This window comes from Henckelia pumila, chromosome 3 (genome assembly GCF_033568475.1).
Source record: "Henckelia pumila isolate YLH828 chromosome 3, ASM3356847v2, whole genome shotgun sequence".
NCBI classification, from domain to species: domain Eukaryota; kingdom Viridiplantae; phylum Streptophyta; class Magnoliopsida; order Lamiales; family Gesneriaceae; genus Henckelia; species Henckelia pumila.
The window spans coordinates 58,178,578-58,202,511 of NC_133122.1; the positions used below are offsets into that span (position 1 = coordinate 58,178,578).

Sequence of the window (23,934 nt, forward strand, 5' to 3'; positions counted from 1 at the left end):
GTAAACTTATTCAGCATGGAGATAAGACTAAACCATTCCAGAGCTTAAAAAGATCAAAATGTAGCATCGAAAACCGAAAATACACATTTGAAACCATAAGACAAGAAATTTTTTAAAAAAATATATCACTCAAGCTGTAAAGAGAAAAAAAAAAATTCAAAAGCTACATCTGACCAATATGTAGAGATAAAAACCAGATATTGCAAGTGACAACATGAAGAAAATACACTCAGTGGACACTGGTCAATGGTCATAGTGAAGAATAGTCGAAAATAAATTCATGCGGTCGCCAGCTGTCTCTAGAGGTTGAATTTGAGGTGAACGGATCATGAACTGCTCTTCAACATAACCAATGTTTAGAGAAAGGGGAGACTAACTAGAAATTTTAGACTGCAAAATCTGCATCAGAGACCACAAGACATCCATCCGGTGCATGTTTTTGTTGTTCTGTCCCTAGGCAGGTAATGCCTCCATTAGAAAATAAATTAATAAGACAGAAGTGTGTACATAACAAAAGAAATATCACGAGTTTATGATCGTCGAAGACAACGCATGAAAGTCTTGGGATTCTAGATCTCCATATTCAAATAATTAGCGACTGTGGTCTGTGTTTATCAATGTTTTTGGCACTTTAGTTACGTCACCAAATGGAATGCCACTTCAGAAATATGCCAGATGTGAACCAATTCCCTGAATATATTACTAACAGTAAGATTTATACCTCAACCACGAAGCACATCCAGGTTTTATTTCCATATGCTTCTGAAACACCCTTCAGAATAGTTAAACCCAAACTTCTGATGGTCTCTGCTATATCGAGAAACTGGCTGCACCGTTCACACAACATCTACATAGATAAATAGGATGATGGTGAAGATTATAAGGTAAGAAAATATATAATGTGTTTCTTGTCTGCAACAGTCAATTCTTGCTATGCAACCTTTGATGAGTATAAACTTTTTACTCTTTGATAAGAAAAATTCCATTTGATTGTTAAAAACTATGACATTCTGGTTGTTGGTTGCAGAAACTATGGATGGTTATTGAAACATTTCAGTACCTCAACAAGCATTTGACCATGCATATTTATGTTTTCCACTATTATTGGGCAAACTTTGGAGTTATTTCCCACTTCCACGGCCCAGCTCGAACCCTGCTCACTTGAAAATCTCTGCATATCTGTGTTCTTGTCAAGCAACTGCAAAATCACATTTGTTCCTAGATTAAAACAAATCATAAAAACCATGTAGTGAATTTAACTCAGTTGGTACCAAATTCTTGGCTTATCCATACACAGTTTCAATAGAATTTGCATGCCAAGGATGCAAACATGCCGCTACAGAATTCATGATAACATCTTTGTGGAATGGAAGTTCTCCTTAGCAATCATTTTATGCAGTTTTCGTTGCAAATAATTCTTTTAGTAAAATCCCATCACTAACTTAAGTTGTTAATGCACTCGTTCGAGCTCACTGGCAATATAAGTGAACCTGCTTTCCCCACGACAAGTTTATTACATTCACATTTCTAAATTTATCATCTCTTTGCATTCTCACAATTCTAAATTTTTCATCTCTTTGCATTTATTCCAGTAAACATCAAAAGCATCACCACCATGGTAGAAACTCAAGGTATGAGCCAAGTCTCACTAGTTCGTAAATATATTCCCACGTCGTGTGAGAAGAGAGGTTGAGGTAGTGAATTCCAACCAATTGGAGTGATAGGACCTTGGATAGAGCAATATTAAATCCTTACCTTTGATGCAGAGCATTTATGCAGCTTCTCCGCATGCTTGGTGATGCTTTGCAAAAAGAGCATGTGTTTGATTGTTCGCTCAAGAAGTGAATCAATACTGCACTGCGTCATTTAGAAGTTTCAGCACATATTATACAGAAAATAAAAAGAAACGCTTCAAAATCAGGAAAAAATAGGCATTGACACCACCTTTGATCCATTAGGAACAAGCTCTCGCAACTCCTTTATGCGATCTTGGATCAATTGCCTGTCCCTTGGCCTTGGCCTAGAATTTTCACCAGTCCTGGTTCTCTTTTTATTCATCTTAACTGGTTCTTGTGGCCTTTCCAAGTGTTCACTCCCTCTGCTAGAGCTGGGCGACAAAAGATCTTTCAAAGACTCAATGCCACATGGTAGTGAGTTCAAGCTACTTGATGTGGCTCGATCAAATGAGTAGCCTGCGGAACTAATGGTACCAACACTTGCGCAAGGTGTTCTTTCCGCAGAAAACAGACTCTCCTCAGTCTCTCGGCATGATTTCGCACTGTTTGCATCATTATCTTTACCACTTACTTTGGCCACCAATACATCCAAAAGGTGCATATCAGGGCTCTCCATCAGCAGACTGCTACTGCCCATTCCCTCAGGATTTTCAATAGCCATATCGGAGTTATTTTTTTCTTCTTCCCAGACATAGCTGTTCTGCTTTTTAAAAGAGGGTCCCAATGCTTCATACAGTTCGTAGCCAGCACAAAAACTTAAAGGAGAAAGATACGTCTCAAAATTATTAAACTTGCTTTCTAATTCTAGATTCCTCTCGAAGTTTGGATGCAACTGCTCACTTGGAGTTTCTGGAACATAAAATTCACTTCGATCCTGAAATGTTAGAGAATCAAGATTTTCCAAAGGAAGGCATGATATATTCATCTGATGACCATCAGTCGGTAAAGTGGCATCATACAAATACAAGTTGTCACCCTTGACATTCTTAACAGCTGGCAGACTCAAGATTTCTGGTCTTTTTCCCGAATCCTTGAGGTCGTTTGTTTCTTTTCGACACTTAATCTCACATAAGGATCCAATTGCTGATTGTCTTTGCTTCCTTGTAAGAATACTTTCAGAACTAGAAGGAAGTGGAATTTCATTCCCCGACATTGAGCACTCAGCTCTTTCATGCATGTGCATTTTGAGCGTTAAAGAGCCTCCCGATAGAGGAGAAATACAAGTGTGATTACTCCCAATCGATGAAAGTAACTGAGAACACAAACTCGTCCCATCCTCATGAAAAGAGCTATCCAAAATCATTTTGTGGTCATGATTTCCTGCGGAATTTGGAATTCTGGCACACACATCTGACTGACAAGTCATGTACCAGCACGCAAGAGGAGAAAAATGAGTTTGTCGACTTTATATGTACATACATGTGGATATGTTGGAAGTGCGACAATAGAGAGCAGAGAGAGAGAGAGAGAGAGAGACTCACTAGACAAGAATTTTCTAAGGTACTATGAAGTGAACTGTGAATACCACCAGCTAAAGAATCTTGAAGATCAGTAAAAACATTTCTGATGTGGTTGATCAATTTCAAATCCTCGGAGATCTGATCAGCTCAAACATGAAAAAAAAATTAATGTAATTTCCATATCAGGGGAACTGGATTAGGATTGCGACGTTAACAATTAGAGCTCCCTTTATATAAATATTTTTAAAACTAAGTTCTTATTTAATGTCATCGTCCAGGCAACCAATGATGATAGCTGAAAATATCAAGCAGAATTCAGAAAATTCGGACCCTGATTTGTCATGCCTGTCTGTTTCTTTAGGTTTTAAATGTAAAGGTTCAGTTGTTACTATATCGCACAACAAATGTTTAACCACAGGAAATTTTTTTTTTTTTATCAACTCGTTCAACTGAAGTATGCACAACAATGCACGATAGGGCAAACTACGTCTAGCCAACTTTCTCAAATGAAGCAAGCACCATGACATCAAGCACAAACGACCTTATCTATCAACAGAGTTTTATCAAAAAAGAAAACATAACTTGCTAATTTGGCTACGCAACCAATACAAAGCACTATCAGCCAACAAGGGCATGTAATTGATCAATTTCTCCAGTGTGCTCAGCATCAAAAAAGTCATAAGCAAAGAGGACAGTTGAGTTAGCTAATGACATACTTTATGCAAAGAACCAAGTTGTACGACTCCATGTGGAATAACTGCCACAACTGCAATGGTCTGCACGACAATAAATCCACCATCATTAACAGACCTCAACAAAATCCAAATAGACTCCAGGTTAATATATACAACATTGGTTCAGAAGCTGCTTTCCAAAGGAAACAGAATGACAAGTAGAATTTCGATGAACATGAGATTTCACTTGAGCTATCTTGATAAATCAACAGCCGATAGTTGTAAACACCAGGGAATCAATAGCAAAATGTGAAGATAGCAGCGACGAATTAGCTCAAATGATTTCCTCTACCATTTCCATCTGGCTGTGATTGAAGCTGCCAATATATTCTTGAGAATGTTTAGATTCAGATTGGTACTTATCAAGCTCGAGCCAGTTTCAAAATGAATTCACCTGAGCAACAAAGCTGATTGCTTTATCATTGATCAGGACTTTCACAACCAGTCATGTAATTTTAAGTACTTTATTTAGCTCAAAATTCAAGTTTGAGCCACAAGCATTATTAGTTGAGCTCCAACTCAACGATTTTATATTTCCTCAATACTCCCCTCAGGTTGTTCATTTGTAGCCTAAACCATTGCAATAAAGGTAATATTTCCAGAAACCACTTAAGCATGAGTTTAGTTGCCACTCTGTTTTTAATGAATGATTTTCAGTTTCCGCTTTATCACTGGAATAATCACACAAGCATTGATAATATAAAATAGAAGCAAATAGGAAGACAGATTCACCTTAATTCCAGCTGAAAATTGATTTTTCCATCCATCAAAAGGCTGGACAACATAAACCTTTTCTATTAGAATTAGTGAAAAACGCTATGTGATTTGCAATAAAGAAGCAAAAACTTTCAGAACATTCATCCACCGTACTTCATACCACAATTCTCATAAGTAAACAAAAATTCATAAACATAAGTCTCCTTCCTGTTGTGATATCATAATCAAAGCACCCCTAACCTGGTACAAAAAAAATCATGGGGTGTATGTTGCAAAATGGAAATTTCCAACACTAGGACTAGTTGCAACAATCAGAGTGTGTTTCTGAGTCTTTCTTACAAAAAGTGAGCGAGGACCAAATATAGGGCACTTAACCAGTTAACCAGGTAAACTATAACAATGATAATTAGATAATTACACTAAGATTTACCAAATTCTTGAGCAATTAACAACTACATTAAGTTATAAAAGCAATATACCTCAAGTAACAAGCTAAATTTAGTGCAACCACTAACCACACATAACAATAAAAACCTATGTAAACCACACTATTTTCTCTAACATTAACCATCAGTTTCGTACAATAATTTCAACATCGTACGAACAAAAAGATTCCTGACCTCCGATGTGGAGGAAAAATGGGCAATATGCTTATCTGAGTAAATCCATGAATGCTTCCCAGAAACTGCCACCTGTCCAACAAACCTGAACATGTAGAAAAAATGAGAAAAATCAAACAAGTGTGCTTCCCAGAAACAAATCTTTAAAAGAAGGAAAGAAATCATTGGTTTCTACAAAATGGACTCATTAAACACTGACCGACCCTCAGAGACATATTGATGTTGCCACAAGCATTAGCTACAATAATAGTCAATTTTATTTACAGCTAACAAAAAGGCGGGTATAACATAGAAAGGAGGAAATTTAGTGGATGTGCTAAAAAACAAGCCATACCCTTCCCCGAGAGAATATATTTGACATGACATCTTTGCCACGGCTAATCCCAATGGATCATGTGAATATGGCCCATAATTGAAGCTGTGAGCTGTCTGAAAGAAAAATTTCTTATCTGGGTATAGATTACCATCATAGTAGGTATCCTCCGAAGTCAATATCCTGCATCAATTTGCATGTGTAAAAGATGTTAAAAATTAAGAAATAAAGAACCAATCTCCAATGGGTCACTACCCATGAAAATTCTTCACAAGTCGAAAATTATCTGTAATGGTGATCTTATTGTATCAGAAAATCTGGCAATTCAGACCAGAAACTAGTAATGACACTCACATCTGTTCTTGATGCTTGAGCTTCCAGAAAATTGCATACTTCCAGCCAGTGTTAAAACAAAGGCTCCTCAGTATTTGCTGCAACTGGCTTTCCATCTTTCCTCCTCCCAGCAATCGAAAATCCTACCTCAAAACCCAATTCTAAATGGAAAGAAACCAACAAACCCCCTATGTTCAACCCCGTCTTTGAAGTACAATCCCTGATCCTAGCTTCCCCTGTAAGATCCTCTCCCGGCTTGTTTCCTTCGCACCCGTCTCTTGATTACAGGACCCACCGTTGGCAGCAACATTCTATCATCCTTCTCCATCTCCTCTCCCACTTTTACACACTAACCCAAGCGCCGAGCAACAATCAAACTACAAGATTTTGCCTCACTAAAATACAACAAAAATAAACAGCACAAAAAACTAGGAAAACACCATTCATATCCCACCCTTGAAGCAATTCTCTAATTGATCACACTTCAATCTAAAGAAAAATCACAGCAACCCTCAGATAACCTTTACTGAAATTCCTCACTGAAGAGCAACAAAACCAACCACAACCTTCCAGAATTCACCCCAACCAATAGACTTCAACTACAAGAAACTAAAAAAAGATCTAGAAACCCTTCTGAAACACTCAATCTAACGAACAGAGAGAGCAAAAAACCCGCTAGTTATCGTATATCAAACGACATTGAGCAGTCCATTGCAGTTTCTTTCCGTTCAAAAACTTTCAGCTTCCAGAATACAAATAACTCAACGCACAAGTTCAAAACAAAAAGAAATCGAAATTCTTTAGCAGTAAACTGCTTCAGAACAGTACCGCCGGAACTCACCACAGAAACGATGGGAAACGAGTCTGTTTGCTGCCATTCGAGTTTCGATCACGAATATCAACCATCAATCACAACATTTCTGGGGAGAAGAAAACTTGAAAAGGACAATCCTTTACGTTAGTGGGTTCTCAAACAGAAAGATGACAACTTGATTCAATCGTATATTTCCTCTAATTTTCTGCAAACTCAAAAGCTCAGCTCTTTATATATACAAAAAACGTGTGCAGCTTTTGTCGACGCTACAGTAGACAGCAGCTGCGCTTTCTAATCTTCTCCACTATTCCACGATTTACTTTGCGCCGCATATTGTTAAATGCCTATTATACCCCCGTTCATTTTGCCCTTTTACTCTTTTTATTATTATTATTATTATTAAATATATATTAATATCGATTTTACTAAATAAAACATTAATATTAATTTTGTACTATAGTCAATGGCAGAACCAGAATTTCAACTCTATTCGAGCTACAATAGTCACTCAAGTTGCATTTGGATTGAAGTATTTCAAATTCATGGATTTCGATTATAATTTTAGTGCTAACCATGAAACATAGAGAAATCTCAAATTCATAGTTTAATTATTTACACATTATTTAGGTAGTGTTTGCAACCTCTAAAAATAAGTGATTATATATATTTTTTTCACAGCAAACACTACTTTAGATGGATTAAAAAAGATTCTAAATCATCATTTTATTAGATGAACTTAAAATACATCCTAACTATCATGAATTACCATATAAACATAAAAGAAGTTGATTTGATGTTTGTGGTGCTACTTCTCTAAACAACAAAAATGCATTTGAAATTCATTTATTTGAAGTACTTCCATCCAAGTGGAGCCTCATGTTATTCACCTACATTTTGAGAATGTTTATAATATATTGGTCTTTTTTTTTTTTCTAAATCGATCATCCATTTGGGTTGTACTGAACTCTTGTTGTCTTAAAACTTAGGTCATTGAGCGAGCTTATGCATGGTTCGTTGCAATAGTCACGATGATTACCATTTCAACTGTAATATCATTTCACAAAACAGTGCGATGCGGATTTTGAAAATAACTTAAAAAATTATTTAAACTTTGAAAAAGTATAGAGAGTACATTAATTAATAGTAAAATATAATATACACGAATCATTAAAAATCAATACATTAATATATAATGTCTTCCAAAATACATGATATATGCAATTCTATCATATATCATTTTAAAATATTAAAACTTGAAGTCCAGATTCTTTGAAGTAAATTAAATCCAATATTATAATAATGAACTAAAATAAAAAAAATTCTTTAGTAAAATATAATATAATGATTTTAATTATTTATTAAAAATAAAATAATGGTTTCAATTTATAGCTATCAAATAATCAAATGATCACTAATTATTTTTTAAATAATAACAAATTTTCAACATTATATTGATAAATTTTAATATAAATCATAAACAAAGTTAAAAAAAACAAACAAAAGAAAAATAATATTGTACCTGATTAAGTTGTTTGTTAACTTTATTTAATTAATAACAAAAAAGGAATATGGAACCAAAAAAAATTAAATAATTTGGTACATTTATTCTCTCTCAAGCTTAGTTCATATTTATATTTCGCACACATTCTTATCCTTCTACGTATAAAAATAACAGACGTGAAGAGAAAAAAAAAACCATTTTTCTTTATCCTACTAGATATTATTGTTGCAATGGACTTTTTTTTTTATTTTTTAAATTAGGTTAGAAACTATTAATATATTAGACCCATATTTAATTGATAAATTTTTTTCTTTATCCCACTTTGTTTTATGGGTTAAGTTTAACTCTTTTATTTTTGAAATTGAGTCATCGGGCTATTAATAAATTATACTCAAATTTAATATATATTAATATATAAAATTTTTTTTGCTTGGGTCCGCCTTTCACTATAGCTCATCTGATACCTAAACTTGAGTTTGAGATTATGTTTCAATTTGGATAATCAATTATATTATATCATGAGCTCTAGAAAAGAAAATTTGATTTATTTTTATCATTCGAAATATTTAATGTGTAAGTAAATAATTATCATAAATATGATCATTCTAAACAAATATTAAATTTAAATGTAAAAAGTTATCAAAAATCTTTTGTTTTATGATAGTTATTTTCATTAAAAAATACAACCAAGGATGGAATATTATGCAAAGCTACTGGAAAAATATTTTTTAAAAAAATATTAAATTATATAATATTATAGTTACATGTGTCACATTATGATGGAAAATGAGATGTGCTTTTGAAATTAGTCCACTTTTGTGGCAAACAAAATAATATCAATGTGAAGAAATTTGCTTCTCATCTTCCCGTCATCCCAATTCTTCTTGGCACCTTTATGCAAGCCCACTAATTCCACAAATCTAACCACATTTCATGGGAATTTTTTTTAACATCAATGTATTAGTAACATTGACTCCTCTCAATCTATTTCATGGTAAAGTTTGGGTTGCAACCTAAAACTTCTCGAGCCAATAATAGATAGTATATATGTCCAGTCGAGTTCAATTTGATATGAAAGTATTAGAGATTCATTATTGTTTTCGTGAATATCACATAAGATATGATTATTGGATGCAAATTTAGAGTAATAAGTTATCATGTTTCATTAACCATGTATATTTTAACTCTAACAGAACAATCAGTTTTGGATTTATCATCACTTATAACTAATTTACATTACTTTTTTATAAATAAAAAAAAAGTATATTTCCGATATCCATTAACAATCCAATCCAAAACTCATGCACAACTACATAAATCAAAATCCAAAGTAGAAGAATATATTGAATTCAAATCAAGATCTCAATTGACATTCAACAATCATATTTACTGCTAAAAGTTGTGACACCTCAATTGCACTTGTCCCCTTTCTTTTTTGCTATATCATTTCATGGTTGCAAAGTGGGATTTCAATCTCATTATTGCCAAAGCCACTAACAATTAGATGGTATTTGGCACTCAATCATTATTTCAGACAGCTCACAAAACTATCCATAGTGCCTTGCTCCACTTTCGATTTCTACCTCCCTTTTTCCCCATCAATTTCAACAGTAAAATAATTTTTTCCCCATGCTAGCAGTAATTAATGATTGATGTAATTAATTTATGCATCACCTTTTATAACTTTTCGAGCCCACGAAAACATCCCCTTACATTTACTAGATTTTTTGTGGTGTCGAAATTAAATGTTTTAGGATAATTAAAGCTTGTTTTCTATAAAAGTACACATACACTCTTTTCATTTGAAAAGATTTAAAATCTAGAATGAAAAAAAAAAAAAAAAGGTTTGGTAATATGCAATCGAGTGAGCTGTTTATTTAAACGTGAAGAATCTATTTTTATCAACATTTAGTTCCATTCATATCCAAAAATTATTTAATATAACAAGTTATACTACAATATTAGAAATGATTTATATGTTTTTCTTAATTCCCATTATAATCCATATGTAGCAAGAGTAGATAAAAGTGGGCACGAAGCTTTTGTTATTTGTATCATTTCCCACTTTTACTTTGTGGGATTTATAATGATCCTAAGTAGATCTCTTAGCCTAACTTTTCACTAGCATTTGTGAATACACATCATAGTTGTTTGACATATGCCTCTAGGCCAATATGGTCAGGCGCAATCATGGGTGTCTACTTTAAAGTTTTTTTTTTATATACATATAATTGTGTAAAATATATATAATTTCATGGCCAAGTTAAATATCACCTTTTTTACGTTACAAATGTTACTATTTTTAATTTGACCCGATGGAACAGTTAAATTAAGAATTGAAGTTCCGGGGAATGAATTTATCCCTAAAAACAAGTGTATCTGCTCCTATAGCGCCTACGATAATAATAATAGTTACATTGTGAATATATATACATATAATTTTTTTTTTCTTGTAAGAGAAAAGCTTCACTTTCAATGTAGTGGTACTTGGTTTTCCTATTTCGGTTAACAATTTTTTTTTTTCCTATCCATTCCATTAACGTCCTTGCAAACTCTGTAATACAAAAGATCCAAATAATCATACGTATCAAATTCTAGGTGTTTAATGAAAAATTCAATTTCATTACACTCATAAAACAGGAAATCTGAAAGTAAAAAGATAGCAAGCCGGCAAGATTCAATTATTCCTCCATGCGATTGTCCTCGGTTTGCTGTTGAGAAACTTGGACCTTGATCTTTGGTAAAGTGAGCGACGGATCTTGCAGGAGAACAACAGGAGCTTTGACCATGTGAATGCTCTGCTCCAGTTCCTTTGCGGCCTCTCTCCGTAACTGGACCTTCTTTCCCTTCATTCTGTCCAATATCATAATACAGGTCAATTAACCACTAAACATAAATTGACATAACGCAAAAATATCCAATGGTTTGCAATAATCAGCAAGGAAGAACCTATTGGCATGGTGTCTTGCTTCCCTATCAACTCTGACTTTATCAATTTTCTTGATAGCCTTCAGCGTGTTCTCTGTGACATTCCTATCATATCTCTCAGGCCTATTGCGTTTCCTCTCAAATTCAAATGTTGCATCCTTATAAGTTCAAACAATGCCAATGAGAGATATCAGCTTGTTGCAGTTGAATCGAGTAAAAGAGATTCATAAAAAAGATATGAATGGAGATTGGTGATTATAATTCTTACCTGAGTCATGTCTTTGCCGTGCAGCCGTCTATAAGCCTTGGTCCATTTTACCTTACGAGGGTTCCTCTTCATCTTGAAGTTTTTGTGACATTTAGAACGACAAAACCTAAAGATCTGCATAGCCAAATAGTTGCCCATTTAAGGACTCAAATTGCACAATAACTCAAAACAAGCACTCAACAGGCTAATGACCAAGTTTTGAGATAGAGCACTGAATTTCTTTTCATATACATTTGAGAATTAAAAATTGATTGAACATCATCCCAAAGTTCAATTGCTGGAACAAAATCCCCAACTGATCAGCCTATACGTGATCAACATACAAAAGCTTAGTTGCAAATGGCAGCCTACCCAACAACATAAAAAAACAATGTGATAACAGGTAATTACATTACAAGTATGCCAAATTCATAATAAAAATTTCCACACAAGCTCGAGCACTTTCCATTTTAGAAATCAAAATCTTCACATACACTTGAAGACCATTAGTATCCTTCAAATCTATCCATTCCAGGCCAAGAGAAAAAGAAGAAGGAATATTTCAGACATAAGTGAAACTGCGAAACAAAATTTGTTACCAATCCCCTTGTACTCAAGTGACAAACAACATATTAACTGTCAAGCTTTTAAATCCATGAGTCACTCCAAATTTAAATCAAGTTTGGCAATAACCAGAACTCTAGACATAGAGAAATAGATAGGCTGAAAACTCTCAAGTCTTACCTTAGCATCATTTCGAACATACTGAATCCCGTGCCCGGGATATACGGTGGAGGAGCAAAACCAACACTTCTCCAACCTCATGGTTCCTCTATTTCATAAACACCCTGTTCCAGTAAAGAACACCTCTTGGTTATTCAGTCAACGGCAAAAAATAGAGAACGTTCTAAATTAGTCCCTTCACTTTGTAACTCGCCAGTCTTTCCAACTCATAATGTATACATTAGTTTGTCACAAGTGAAACTAAGAACCAATACAATATTAGTAAATTGAAATATGCATAAGAAAACCCGAATCACACAGAAAACAATAACCCAGAATAATAGACGAGATTAAAAAAAATTGCATTCAAAGCTCATAAGAGGACATATAACACATATCATTCCATTAGAAAAAGAAAGTTAAACAAAATAATCAATAAACATGTTAGCTGATAAAGCTTTACAAAAGAAAAAGAACACAATCCCTCCAAAGCCCACACTCGACTTTAATGGCAAAACGACGTTAACAAAAACGAACATGTGCAAAACAGGAAAAAAAAAACGAATGGAAACTGCAAATATTCTCCAAAAAAACTATTAAAGATGAGTAATTTACGATTATCTGCGACTATCTCTTTGTTCGGAAATTGAAGACCGAGGACGGCCGACAGCGGCGGCGGAGATTAGGGCTAGACGAGTGAAAGAGAGGATCTGGAATCAGCTTATTAGAAAATCTTAAAAATTATTTTAGTATGTATATGTAATTTATTTTTCTAAATTATAAAAATATTTTATTTTTATTTATTAAAAAAAATCATAAAAACTTATTTTTAGTAAACATGTAATTTTTCTAAAATATATTATAACTTTAATAATAAATTAAATTTTTATCTTTATTTATTTTTGTATTTTAAAATAAAATCGTATCATCATAAAATATACATAACTATATCGAAAATATTTTTAAAATTTTAATTTTAATATAATCTATCATTATTTTTCTTTTTGTTTTGAACAGAACGAGCGTGGCTGGATGCTTATCAAAGTCCATCCAGGTTAGTGATGCTTTTGGCATCAACCCACAATCGATAACATGAAGAGACTGGATTCCTATGTTATCATCCCATTTTAGACTCGATGTTGATGCGGGTTATAATGAATAGGAAACCAATATAATTTTGGGGCAGTAATCAGAGACTCATGTGGGGTTGTTTGTGGTGCAAAAGCGGGCATTATGAGAAATTCGGGCTCAATAAAGGGAGCATAATTGATGGCAATCAGAGAAAGGATGAACCTTTGTTTAAGAATGAGATTAAAAAATGTTTGCATATACTCAGACTCTACCCAAGCCATTAAAGCTATACAACAACACAATGAGGATCTGAGTTGGAACGGCACAATCGCTTCAAAAATTTATAACCTCTTGCAATCCAACAATTTCATCTCGCTTAGACACACGAGACGAACGACAAATTATGTAGCTCATGCTTAGCTTGAAAATCACGTTCTTCTTCATCATCTTTAATCTTCTTAGATGGTAGATTGTCACAATGGCTTTCAGATATGTTAATATTGGACTCCTTGAAGTTATACTATGATGTTTTTTTTTTTTTTTTAAGTCTTCAAGTTATTCAACACACTAGCAAGCCACGCGATAATTCTCGTTCACAAATTTTTTTAATATATATACTAATATTTTTAAAGATATTTAAAGCATTAATATTTTTTTAGTATATTTAATTTATTAATTAATAGTTAATTATGATTAAAAATAATTTATTTATTTTTATTTGTTTTACTTGAATCAGTTGAATGAGTTTTGATTTGCATTGCATTAATATTGAGTCAATTACCTTTGTTTTGCGGGCAATAGAGGCCCAAAAGAGTTAGATGTTCTGTGGACTATAGTTGTGGCGACCCCGGACTCGTTTACTTTAATCCAACAACTCAAAACTAAGCATTAGGACTAAGCACAAGTAATACAAAAAAAATAAAAAAAAAAAATTTTAATGGGCCTCCACTCGATCGGTTAAACTTGACCGATCGAGCGGCCAAGTAATCCCAACTCTCGGGTTGGCATTTCACAAGCACCGCTCGATCGGTCAAATTGCACCGATCGAGCGGCCACCTACAGTGCAGACAAACGCAGATTTCTTTGTGCTCTTGTGCTGTACTTTGCTAGTTCCTTTCTATTTAACAACATATACATCAAGTGTAAACAAGGCTAAATATACAAGAACAACATATACAAAATACATATCAACTTTATTCAAAAGCAAAGCTTACAAATACTACAAGTATTCAAGCATTCAAGCTAAACTCCAAGTTTACATCTATTAAGTTTGTACAACACAACCAACACATATGCTATAGCAAAACTCATGTTCTTGGCAGCACTATTACATACTTAGCCCGGAACGCCACGTCACTCAAGACCTTATACGACTCGCCCCTGCATCCTCTGTTGTAATGCACACACGAAACAAAACAACAGCCGGATAAACTGATAAGTATAAAACTTAGTATGAAACAACGGGAATATATATTGTGTAAGGTCCAAATCCACTAAACTCACTTACGATGATTTTTAAATAATTTTTATGGTTTTATGCCATAAATTATTTAAGTTATGATTTAATGATCATGGTTTCATGATATAATTATTTTATGTTTAACGCTTTCAATTAAGTTTATGATTTCAGGGCGAGTTTGATTCTGGATTCATGGAACGCGACTAACCTATGCACGAGATCGTAAGAAATATTATTACGAGAATTTCAAGTATAATATTCATATGTTTATAATGTACGAACCAAGAAAGGAAATATTATCAGCCCGAGTCGAGACGTGTTGGGCTGGCTGCGTTTTAGTAGCCAACACACATTACGTATTGAATTTTGATTATTGCACTCAACCACCACTTACCTCATCATCAATTGCATGTCTCCTTGACTTATTCATTCCTTCACTTCACGTTTCCTTCATCACTTTCTGCTTCCTTCTTCTTCTTGGTTCATCAATCGATTTCTTCAAGATCTTCACCATCCAAGTTCCAAATCTCGTTCGTGCCGTGGTTAGCTTGTTGCCAAAAATCCGGATCAACTCCATCTTCATTTCAAGGCAAGTTTTTCAACTAGTATTTTAAGGTTTTGAAACCCATTCAAGATTATAATTATTTTTATATGAAAATATGTATGTATGCATGATTTTCAAGAATTTCAAGAGCATGAAGTTTAGATTTTAAGGGTTTGAAGAGCATGTTATGTGATAGTATGAAATCGTGAAGTATACGTCATTCTTGTCATGTTCTTGAATTTGATTCAAGAGCTACATGTTTCATCTAAGTTTTTATGTGTTCTTGAAGTTTCAAGGGATGTTTTATTTAAAGGATATAGCTGGAGGAGTAGAAAATATCATATTTTGAATTATTGAATTAGTTTGAGTGAAAGTTTTGAAATGTTACTTATGTTGGATTGTTTCGGATTAGCGGCACTTGTTACTATTTTGAAGATCAAAATTAGTGTATTGATCCAAATGATATGAGGCCAATTGTATTTGAAAAACAACTTATTTATCTACAACTTTCATGTTTTGAGTTTTGTCAAAATCATTTTGGAAGATTGGTCAAAATCATCCCAAAGTGTGTCGAGTGTTTTGATTTCTCGGCAGTGACACATCTGGGGTGAATGAGCATAACGTTTTACTGAAAATTCCAATTAAGGTGCAGTTTTCGGCATTAGAAAGCCAAGATCAAGGGCTAAAATTTTCATGTTTACCACTTTTCCGAATTCCGACTGAAAAATAGAGTTTAAGAATGAACAAGCAGACCCATCAGCAGGGTATGCGCGCCCGCGCCCGAAAAGTAGCACCCCCGCGCATGGCCTTCTGATTTGAAGCTTTATTTATGTTATTTTGGGGTCCTAAATTCATGGTTATGATCTTTAAAGGCTTATAAAGTATATTTAAGAATTCTTATGCAAAAAGTTTCAAGTTTTAAGTCAAGAACGACTTACGTGGATCGATTACGTTATGTGACGCATGTACATGTCTATGTTTCATTCATGAAACCTATATTCAATATGAAAGTATGATTTTTATCACTTATGACGTGCATGAAGTTATCGAGTAAAGTTTAATGTTAATGAAATGAAAGTTATGACAGGAATTACGATGATATGATGATGAAATGAAAGATGATGAAGCATGAATGAATAATTTTATGATGAAGCATGAAGATATGATATGTTGATGCATGAAAATATTTTGATGTTTTATGTGTCTTTGTGGTGGCAATACGGGACTGGTTCTCCGGTTTGGGCTCCGGAGGGATCTTTCCAAATATGGCTCAATGTACGGGTTAGGTCCTCCGGGATGAGCTCCGGAGGGGCCTCCGAAAATGAAAGAATGTTACGAGGCGTAATGCCATATGATTGTTGATCAACAAGAAAAGATGAATGTGCCCATTATGACGGTTGCCACAATTTCGCATAATTCGTCACCAAATGATAAGTTTATGTTATGTTATGTTATGTTACGTTTAATTGATAATTGAAATCTCATGATTTTTACTGCATACTCTTGCTGAGTCTTTAGACTCACTATACTTGAATGGTGCAGGTAATGAGGAAGACATTTATGCATATGTCGACGAGTTCAATGCCGGACATGAAGAAGAGCAAGGAGTCGGACCGGCGGGCGATGCATGAGTGTGTTATGTGATGAGTTTGTTATGTGATGAGTGTGTTACGTACTGAGTATGTTTGTGTCAAGTTAATGAACTAAATGTTGTTAGGTTGATTGAAGAAAATACGCTTTAATTGTTTCAAATTGTTATGATTTGGTTTGTAAACTATTTTGAAATGTTTTTAAGTAAGGTTTGATGTATGCATACATCTTTCAAAAATTTTCTTTTTCGCACAGTGTTTTATGGTCATGTTAGTTTGGTAACATCTTCATCGGTTGAGGGCGTTACAGTTTGGTATCAGAGCAGTTCGCTCTGGGTTTTCTTAAAGCACTCATGCATACTCGCCACGACTCCAACGCTCCGTCTTCATGTCTGTAAGTTATGATGTTTATTCGATCATGTGTATGATAATGCGATGAGATAATGTATGCATGTTACATGTTAAAGTATATTTACATATTGAATTGTGACTGAGCGGTGTGGATAATATTGGACTTTAGGACTATGGCATCACGTGGGGGAAATAACACCAACGCCAACGCCAATGCCGCTAACAACAACCATAATGATTGCGGGCCAGATAGTGAGAACAATCAAAACAACCAGTTTTTGACGGGATTAACTGCTCTGCTTCAAGAGCAAAGCCGTGCTCAGGGAGCTCAAATCCAACAGTTGCTTCAAGCCCAGACAGCTAATGCCGGAAATAACCATCCTGCGGCTAATCAAAACCCTATCTACAAAAGGTTCTTAGAGTTGGGACCACCTGAGTTCAAAGGAGAGAATGATCCTTTGATTGCAGAACAATGGTTCCAAGCTATGGAGACTGCTTTTGAATTCATGCAGATCACGGATGCGGATAGATTGAGATGTGCTACCTATATGTTCCGTGATGACGCTCGTGTTTGGTGGAATGGAGCCAAAGCAGCGTTGAACCTAACCACCCTTACTTGGAATGGATTCAAGGATGTGTTCTACGGCAAATATTTCACGGTGAGCACCCGAAACAGGTTGGCTAGAGAGTTTTTGGAGATCCGTCAAGGAAACATGTCAATTGCGGAGTATGTAAAGAAGTTTGAAAGGGGAAGATACTTTGTACCGATGATTTCTGGTGATCCTGCTGAAGAGTTGAAACATTTCACAGAAGGATTGAATGCCTTCATCAAAAAGGATGTTAGACTAAGTGGAGCGAAAAATTACAAAGATGCGGTGGATCAGGCCATGTTGTCCGAAAAAGACAGAAACGACATTATCAGAGAGTCATAGGCAAAAAGATCTAGTTATCAGAATCGGGACCAACAAGGAAATGCTAACAGAAAGAGACTGTACCAAGCCCCACCCCAACACCGACCATACCAACAGCAGCAGCATCGACCTCAGGGGCAGAAACAATTGGCTCTACCAGCACCAAAACCGGCGATTGCACCAACAGTGTAAGAGTGGGTGCCCAGTGAGCCAACTGTGTGGCTATGAGCTTTGATGACTCTTTGTATAAACAATCTTTTGTTTAATATTATTTACACTTTTATGGCAATGACTTTATATTACTTCATATTGTTATATTGTGATATACTATTGTTGTTTTGATAAAGACCTTGAATATACTATAGTGTATGTAAGATGTGGTAGAACATGGAGATGTCTATCATGAAATACATCTTATAGTCACTGTATATTCTAAAAACCGTTCCTAGTCGATTGAGCCGTCCGATAATAAGGATAAGGATCGCTCGAGTTTGAGACTAGCATTTGCGATGCGGAGTACCACGTTTCATTGGTAGGGAACATGGAGATGTTCGAAGCATGCAAATGGATATTCATAGGATGAATAATCGAACTACCCTATCCGGACTTTCCAAGTGGTTATCACTTATCGAGTGGATAAAGTCCGCGGTTTTGGTTGTACACCATTAGTCCTTACGACTTGAAACATCATGGAGACTCTATATGCTAGTGCTGTGCTTTGACTCGTTTACCGACTCTATGGGGGTCATCAGGTGTCGAGATTGGGTACAGTTACGACACATATAGGAGTCGATGCATTGTTGTCAAGGATTCACCACATACTTGCGAGTGTGGATATCCTATGCGATCTGAGGAGATATTAGTGTGACGAATCTCTGGCCAGAGTACTTGATGTGATTTAAGAAATGGTTTCTTAGTAGCACATGCGATGTCACTAATTTGATCTTCAAGATGTATTGCATAGTTATCGAATCTTGAGCGACTCTCGATATACCAATGGTTGTTGATTCGATCGGGATATATGGATGAAGGGACCGTACTGTACGCTAACCAAAATCTACTGGTTCTTGTAGGCACTATCAGTGATACCTAGGGAATCATGGGGCGATGTTGCTAGGCGCTTTACCATGATTCGTTGGGCAAGTCGGAAAGTGTTGTTCCGAGTCACAAGGAGTTGTGAGCCCACGGCTAGCTGTATCCCTGAACCATTGAGGGTCACACAGTGTAATGGAGTTTTAATCCCCGTTGAGATAGTTAAATTTAAAGAGTTAAATTTAATGAACAAAGGAGTTGGACTTCTTAAATAAGAGTAAGGGAGTAGGGTTTCCTAAAATGACATAGGGATGGACATTTTTGGAAACCACTGAATTCGGATTCAAGAAAATTTGTTTTGACTTTAAAACGTGCAGAAATGGTTTCTGTGCACATTGGTGAAATCGTTTCATCAATCGGAGTCACGATGAATTTTATATTAATTTCTGAACGAGCGGGCTTTGCTTGTCAGGCCCCAGCTTATGATTAATGGGCCCTAAGGTGTTAGTGGCCTGCATTATAAATAAGTTATTTCAGTACAGAAATTACACACAACAGGTCATAATTTTTGAGAGCAAAAATCGAAAACCCTAGTTCCTCTCAAAGATTGTTTCGGCCGAACCCTCCCCATACTCTGCCCGAGATTTTCCGGTCTGTGATTTTGAATCGCAGTAAGGAATAACGAATCAGATTCGTTTATTCTCTTCGCAGAAAACTTCTGATAGATTTTCTAGTGCAATCTATCAGAGGGATTAAAACCTCTGTTCGTGGACCTGATTGAAGGAGTTCATCGGTTCCAGGGAGAGACAACAAGAGCAGATAAAATCTGTTGGTGTCCAGTAATCTCGTTGCGAGATTGAAGGTAAAATTTAATTAATTGTTATTTGAATTTTACACACACAATAATTTAATCGTTGAATGGTTGATACCCACACCATGGAATTGTTCCATGATAAAAATTTTTAAACTTCCGCTGCACCGGGTATCAATCGTGATTGATCTGACCGCCAGTTTTTACAACAGTGGTATCAGAGCCAGGTTGCTCAGATCAAACGATTAAATTAATCAATTGTACAAAATTTTTGAGTCTCGGTTTTTGAAACAAAATAAATATTTTTAAATAAAAAAAAAAAATTTTTTTTCGGGGCAAAACCCGGGCAGCGATTGGATCGCTGCCCGGTGGGGCAGCAATTGTTGCTGCCCCGGGCGGCGCACGGCGCCGCCCAAAGGGGGCGCACGGCGCCGCCCAAGGCGGCGACCGTCGCCGCCCAGGGCAGCGCTGTGCGCTGCCCAGCGCAGCGCTGGGCGCTGCCCAGGGGCGGCGCTCGGCGCCGCCCAGGGGCGGCGCCAGGCGCTGCCCTAAGGGGGCAGCCGGGCTGCCCCCGGCCCGCGCCCCGGGTGCGGGCCGGCCCGGGAGTGTCCCGGGTGGCCCGCGGGAAAAATTATATTTTTATTTAAAAATTAATTTTAATATTTAAAATTTTATTTTTGGTCCGGTCAAAAATTGTTTTTGATTGGTTCACGAGATTTCGGATCGAATTGTTCGAGTCCGTAAATTTTAAAATTGATTTTGGATAAATTTGAATTTTGGAAAATTTTAATATTTTATCCGTAAATTGAATTTTGAAATCAATTATTTTGGTACAATTGATGATAAGATATGATCTTATGATATATTAAGTAAAATATGATTTTATTTGTAAAATTGGATTTTATAGATAAAATATGATTTTATTTGATATAGAGATAAAATATGATTTTATATGTGAAATGAGATTTTATATATAAAATATGATTTTATCTTGTTTAAATTTGAATTGCCACAGCATGTTATCCAATAAATTAATTTTGAATTAAATGTTATTGGATAAGGATGATCGATTGCCATGACCAATTTTGTAGGTGTATGTTAGGAATTTACATTTTGTCTTTATTGTTGTTGGTTTTATTAATGGGCCTGGTTTATGGCCCAGTATGAATGTCATATGTAATAAAAGTGGGCTTGGTTTATGGCCCGTTCCCACCCCTAAAAATGTATCCCCTACTTGTCATTGTTATTTATTGTAAATACATTAGATTTAGTGGGAGATCAAGATTTGAAGATGGTGGGCCCCAGCAGACAATGAAGACTGAAGAAATGTAAATTGGAAGCATATGTAATAGGATTGCATTTGCATACTGCATATTACCTAGGATTGGACTAAGACCCGTGATTGGCAACCACGGGTCAATTAGAAATGGAATCGATCATCCTAAATAATATGTGATATTATGATTGTATGCATGTTTAGACATAAATTGCGTGAATCCGGCAATGCATGCAATAAATTAAATATGATGAGACAAATATTTTTATAAATAAAATCCCTCATTTTAAATATGATTTAAAATTTATATCAAGATAAATAAAGGAAATTTAAATATTGTTTAAATGTTCCTACCTTCCATCAACGGTCAATGTATGTGATGCTACCCGCGGATACGGTCCGGCTCATATTATTGGGGGGGCCCGTCCGTCGGAAAGCTGTACATTGGATCGACAAATGTTGTAAGTTGGGTGGAACTCCCATGGGATCGGCTCATATTATTGGGGGATCCACATGGCGACCGTCCATCACAACTTAATATTGATGGGTCATCTTGACATGTCACTTTAAACGGCGTCATATTATTGGGCCCTTATTGGACATGAGGTAAATACATGGGGGTTGCTTTGGAAGCAATTGGGCTCTACCTTTTGAGAATTATGGTTGGCTGATATTATTCGGGACCATAAGTTTGTCAATTGGACTCCATGTTCTCACTAAGGAAAAAGTTTCCCGTTTTCACTAGAGGGTGGTGAAATCGTTAAAATAGTGGGAGTGAGATTCATAAAATTAAATTCGCCTATTTTATGTCTTAGTAAATTGTTAAACAATCATTGATATATGTCTGTTTTCCTTTTCAGTATTTCATACAATGAATTCGCGAAATCCTTTATTCTCCTTTATTCTCGATCCTCGAACAAAACAAGTTGACTGGCGCCAACTATACGGAATGGTTCCGGAAGTTGAAGATTGTCTTAACTTCGGAGAAAATGCTCTACGTGTTAGAGAAAGCACCTCCGAAGGAAGCACCAGCTGACATAAGTCCGGAGGAATTGGCCAAACTTGATGCATGGTGTGACCATGACATCAAGACCAAATGCTATATGCAAGCCTCGATGTCTGATGAACTCCAGAGGCGATTTGAGGACACGGTGAATGCTGCTGACATTCACACGCAACTCAAGGAACTTTTTGGGGCTCAGTCGAGGGCTGAAAGGTTCGCTACTGTTAAGGAGCTGATGACGTGCCGCATGCGTGAAGGGACTTCGGTCCGTGATCATGGGGTACGAGTGATTTGGCTCATACAAAAGTTGGCGACCCTAGATTTGGTGTTGGAGCATGAACTCAATGTGGATTTATTGCTTCTGTCTCTTCCTTCTTCATTTGATGGATTTGTGATAAATTTTAATATGAACAAGATAGAGGCCACCCTTGAAGAGATGGTCAATATGCTCGTTACATATGAATCCACACTTAAGAAGGATAAGCCAGCTTTCTTGGTGGGCTCCTCATCTTCTGCGAAGAAGGGGCCAAGTATGAAGGGCAAGAAACGTTCTACCCCACCCAAGAAAGTCGAGCCCGAGAAGAAGCAAAAGACAAAGGCTTCAAACAATGGAAAATCCAAGGATGTTTGCCATTACTGCAAGAAGCCGGGTCATTGGAAGCGCAACTGCAAGGAATATCTTGAGCAGTTGGGAACTGCAAAGGGTATGTTCTATATTGAAATAAACATGTCACTTAATACAACTTCTTGGGTATTGGATACCGGATGTGGATCTCACATTTGCAATGATTTGCAGGTGATGACAAGAAGTCGCAGGCTTAGAATGGGTGAGACCCAGCTGAGGCTCGGGAATGGTTCCAGAGTTGAAGCTACGGCCATTGGAGATGTTTGTTTGACTTTGCAGAACGGTTTTAAATTATTGTTAAGAGATGTTTTATTTGTGCCAGATTTAATTAAAAACATTATTTCTATTTCTATGCTTGATAGAGATGGTTATTCTTGCAATTTTGTGAATGGGATTTGCAATATTTACAAGAATGAATGTTTAATTGGAAATGGACAACTTGAAAACGATCTATACAACTTAAAACTAAAAGACGTTCCAGTGAATTATGTTGATAAACCGGCGACAACAAACAAAAGGAAAATCGATAGTCAAAACCCGGCAAACCTTTGGCATGCTAGGCTAGGTCATATTTCCTCAAGGAGGATGAACAAGCTAGTGGGAGTGGGCATGTTTGATATGTCTGATATTAATTCTCTACCTACTTGTGAATCCTGCCTAAAAGGAAAAATGACTAAATCTCCTTTTAAGGGGAAACCTGAGCGTAGTCAGAATCTGTTGGATTTGATCCACACAGATGTTTGTGGTCCATTTAGAGTAGGGACTCAACATGGCCACACCTACTTCATTACCTTTACTGATGATTATTCAAGGTATGGGTATTTATATTTAATGAAATATAAGTCTGAAGCATTTGAAAAGTTCAAAGAATTCAAGGCTGAAGTAGAAAACAAGCTAGGTAAAAGTATTAAAGCACTTCGATCGGATCGAGGTGGAGAATACTTGAGTACCGAGTTTTTGGACTATCTGAAAGAGAATGGGATTCTCTCTCAGTGGACTCCTCCTATGACACCACAGCTTAATGGTGTATCGGAGCGTCGTAATCGAACTTTGTTGGACATGGTTCGATCTATGATGAGCTTCACTGAGCTTCCACCTTCGTTTTGGGGCTATGCGCTTGAAACGGCGGTATTGTT

General features: G+C 35.9%; 3 protein-coding genes across 4 annotated transcripts; 1 reads left to right on the plus strand and 2 right to left on the minus strand.

Annotated features, from left to right (window-relative positions):
- Window positions 1-22: 22 nt before the first annotated feature.
- On the minus strand, window positions 23-6,980 carry LOC140887706 (transcription factor EMB1444). Of its 2 annotated transcripts, XM_073295137.1 has the most exons (12): window positions 6,755-6,980; window positions 5,935-6,262; window positions 5,602-5,763; window positions 5,268-5,352; window positions 4,663-4,704; window positions 3,913-3,972; window positions 3,218-3,334; window positions 1,945-3,090; window positions 1,756-1,857; window positions 1,061-1,198; window positions 722-847; window positions 23-453 (listed from the first exon to the last, which is right to left on the minus strand). In XM_073295137.1, exons 2-12 carry the CDS (start codon window positions 6,027-6,029, stop codon window positions 373-375), a joined length of 2,154 nt encoding a protein of 717 aa, XP_073151238.1. In that variant the 5' UTR covers window positions 6,030-6,262; window positions 6,755-6,980; the 3' UTR covers window positions 23-372. The 2 variants fall into 2 exon arrangements, with proteins under 2 accessions (XP_073151238.1, XP_073151239.1); XM_073295138.1 differs by having other exon boundaries at window positions 23-447; window positions 5,935-6,979.
- A 3,875-nt stretch (window positions 6,981-10,855) lies between these two features.
- LOC140892465 (probable ribosome biogenesis protein RLP24) lies at window positions 10,856-12,869 on the minus strand. Its single transcript, XM_073301359.1, has 5 exons — window positions 12,742-12,869; window positions 12,148-12,251; window positions 11,425-11,538; window positions 11,178-11,314; window positions 10,856-11,081 (listed from the first exon to the last, which is right to left on the minus strand). The coding sequence occupies exons 2-5, from the start codon at window positions 12,226-12,228 to the stop codon at window positions 10,910-10,912; spliced, it is 504 nt and encodes a 167-aa protein (XP_073157460.1). The 5' UTR covers window positions 12,229-12,251; window positions 12,742-12,869; the 3' UTR covers window positions 10,856-10,909.
- A 4,444-nt stretch (window positions 12,870-17,313) lies between these two features.
- LOC140888787 (uncharacterized) lies at window positions 17,314-18,072 on the plus strand. Its single transcript, XM_073296487.1, has one exon. It carries the CDS (start codon window positions 17,314-17,316, stop codon window positions 18,070-18,072), a length of 759 nt encoding a protein of 252 aa, XP_073152588.1.
- The last annotated feature ends 5,862 nt before the right edge of the window (window positions 18,073-23,934 follow it).

What these genes read in the sequence shown, in the direction of transcription:
- LOC140887706 (XM_073295137.1), bottom strand. Translation starts at nt 6,029, where the DNA reads ATGGAAAGCCAGTTGCAGCAAATACTGAGGAGCCTTTGTTTTAACACT. An exon ending in CCTTAGAAAATTCTTGTCTA is followed by an intron (nt 3,091 to 3,217) that starts GTGAGTCTCTCT and finishes ATGACTTGTCAG; the next exon opens with TCAGATGTGTGTGCCAGAAT. An exon ending in ATGGTCAAATGCTTGTTGAG is followed by an intron (nt 848 to 1,060) that starts GTACTGAAATGT and finishes TTATCTATGTAG; the next exon opens with ATGTTGTGTGAACGGTGCAG.
- LOC140892465 (XM_073301359.1), bottom strand. Translation starts at nt 12,228, where the DNA reads ATGAGGTTGGAGAAGTGTTGGTTTTGCTCCTCCACCGTATATCCCGGG. An exon ending in ACGGCAAAGACATGACTCAG is followed by an intron (nt 11,315 to 11,424) that starts GTAAGAATTATA and finishes TGAACTTATAAG; the next exon opens with GATGCAACATTTGAATTTGA. An exon ending in GCAAGACACCATGCCAATAG is followed by an intron (nt 11,082 to 11,177) that starts GTTCTTCCTTGC and finishes GATATTGGACAG; the next exon opens with AATGAAGGGAAAGAAGGTCC.
- LOC140888787 (XM_073296487.1), top strand. Translation starts at nt 17,314, where the DNA reads ATGGCATCACGTGGGGGAAATAACACCAACGCCAACGCCAATGCCGCT.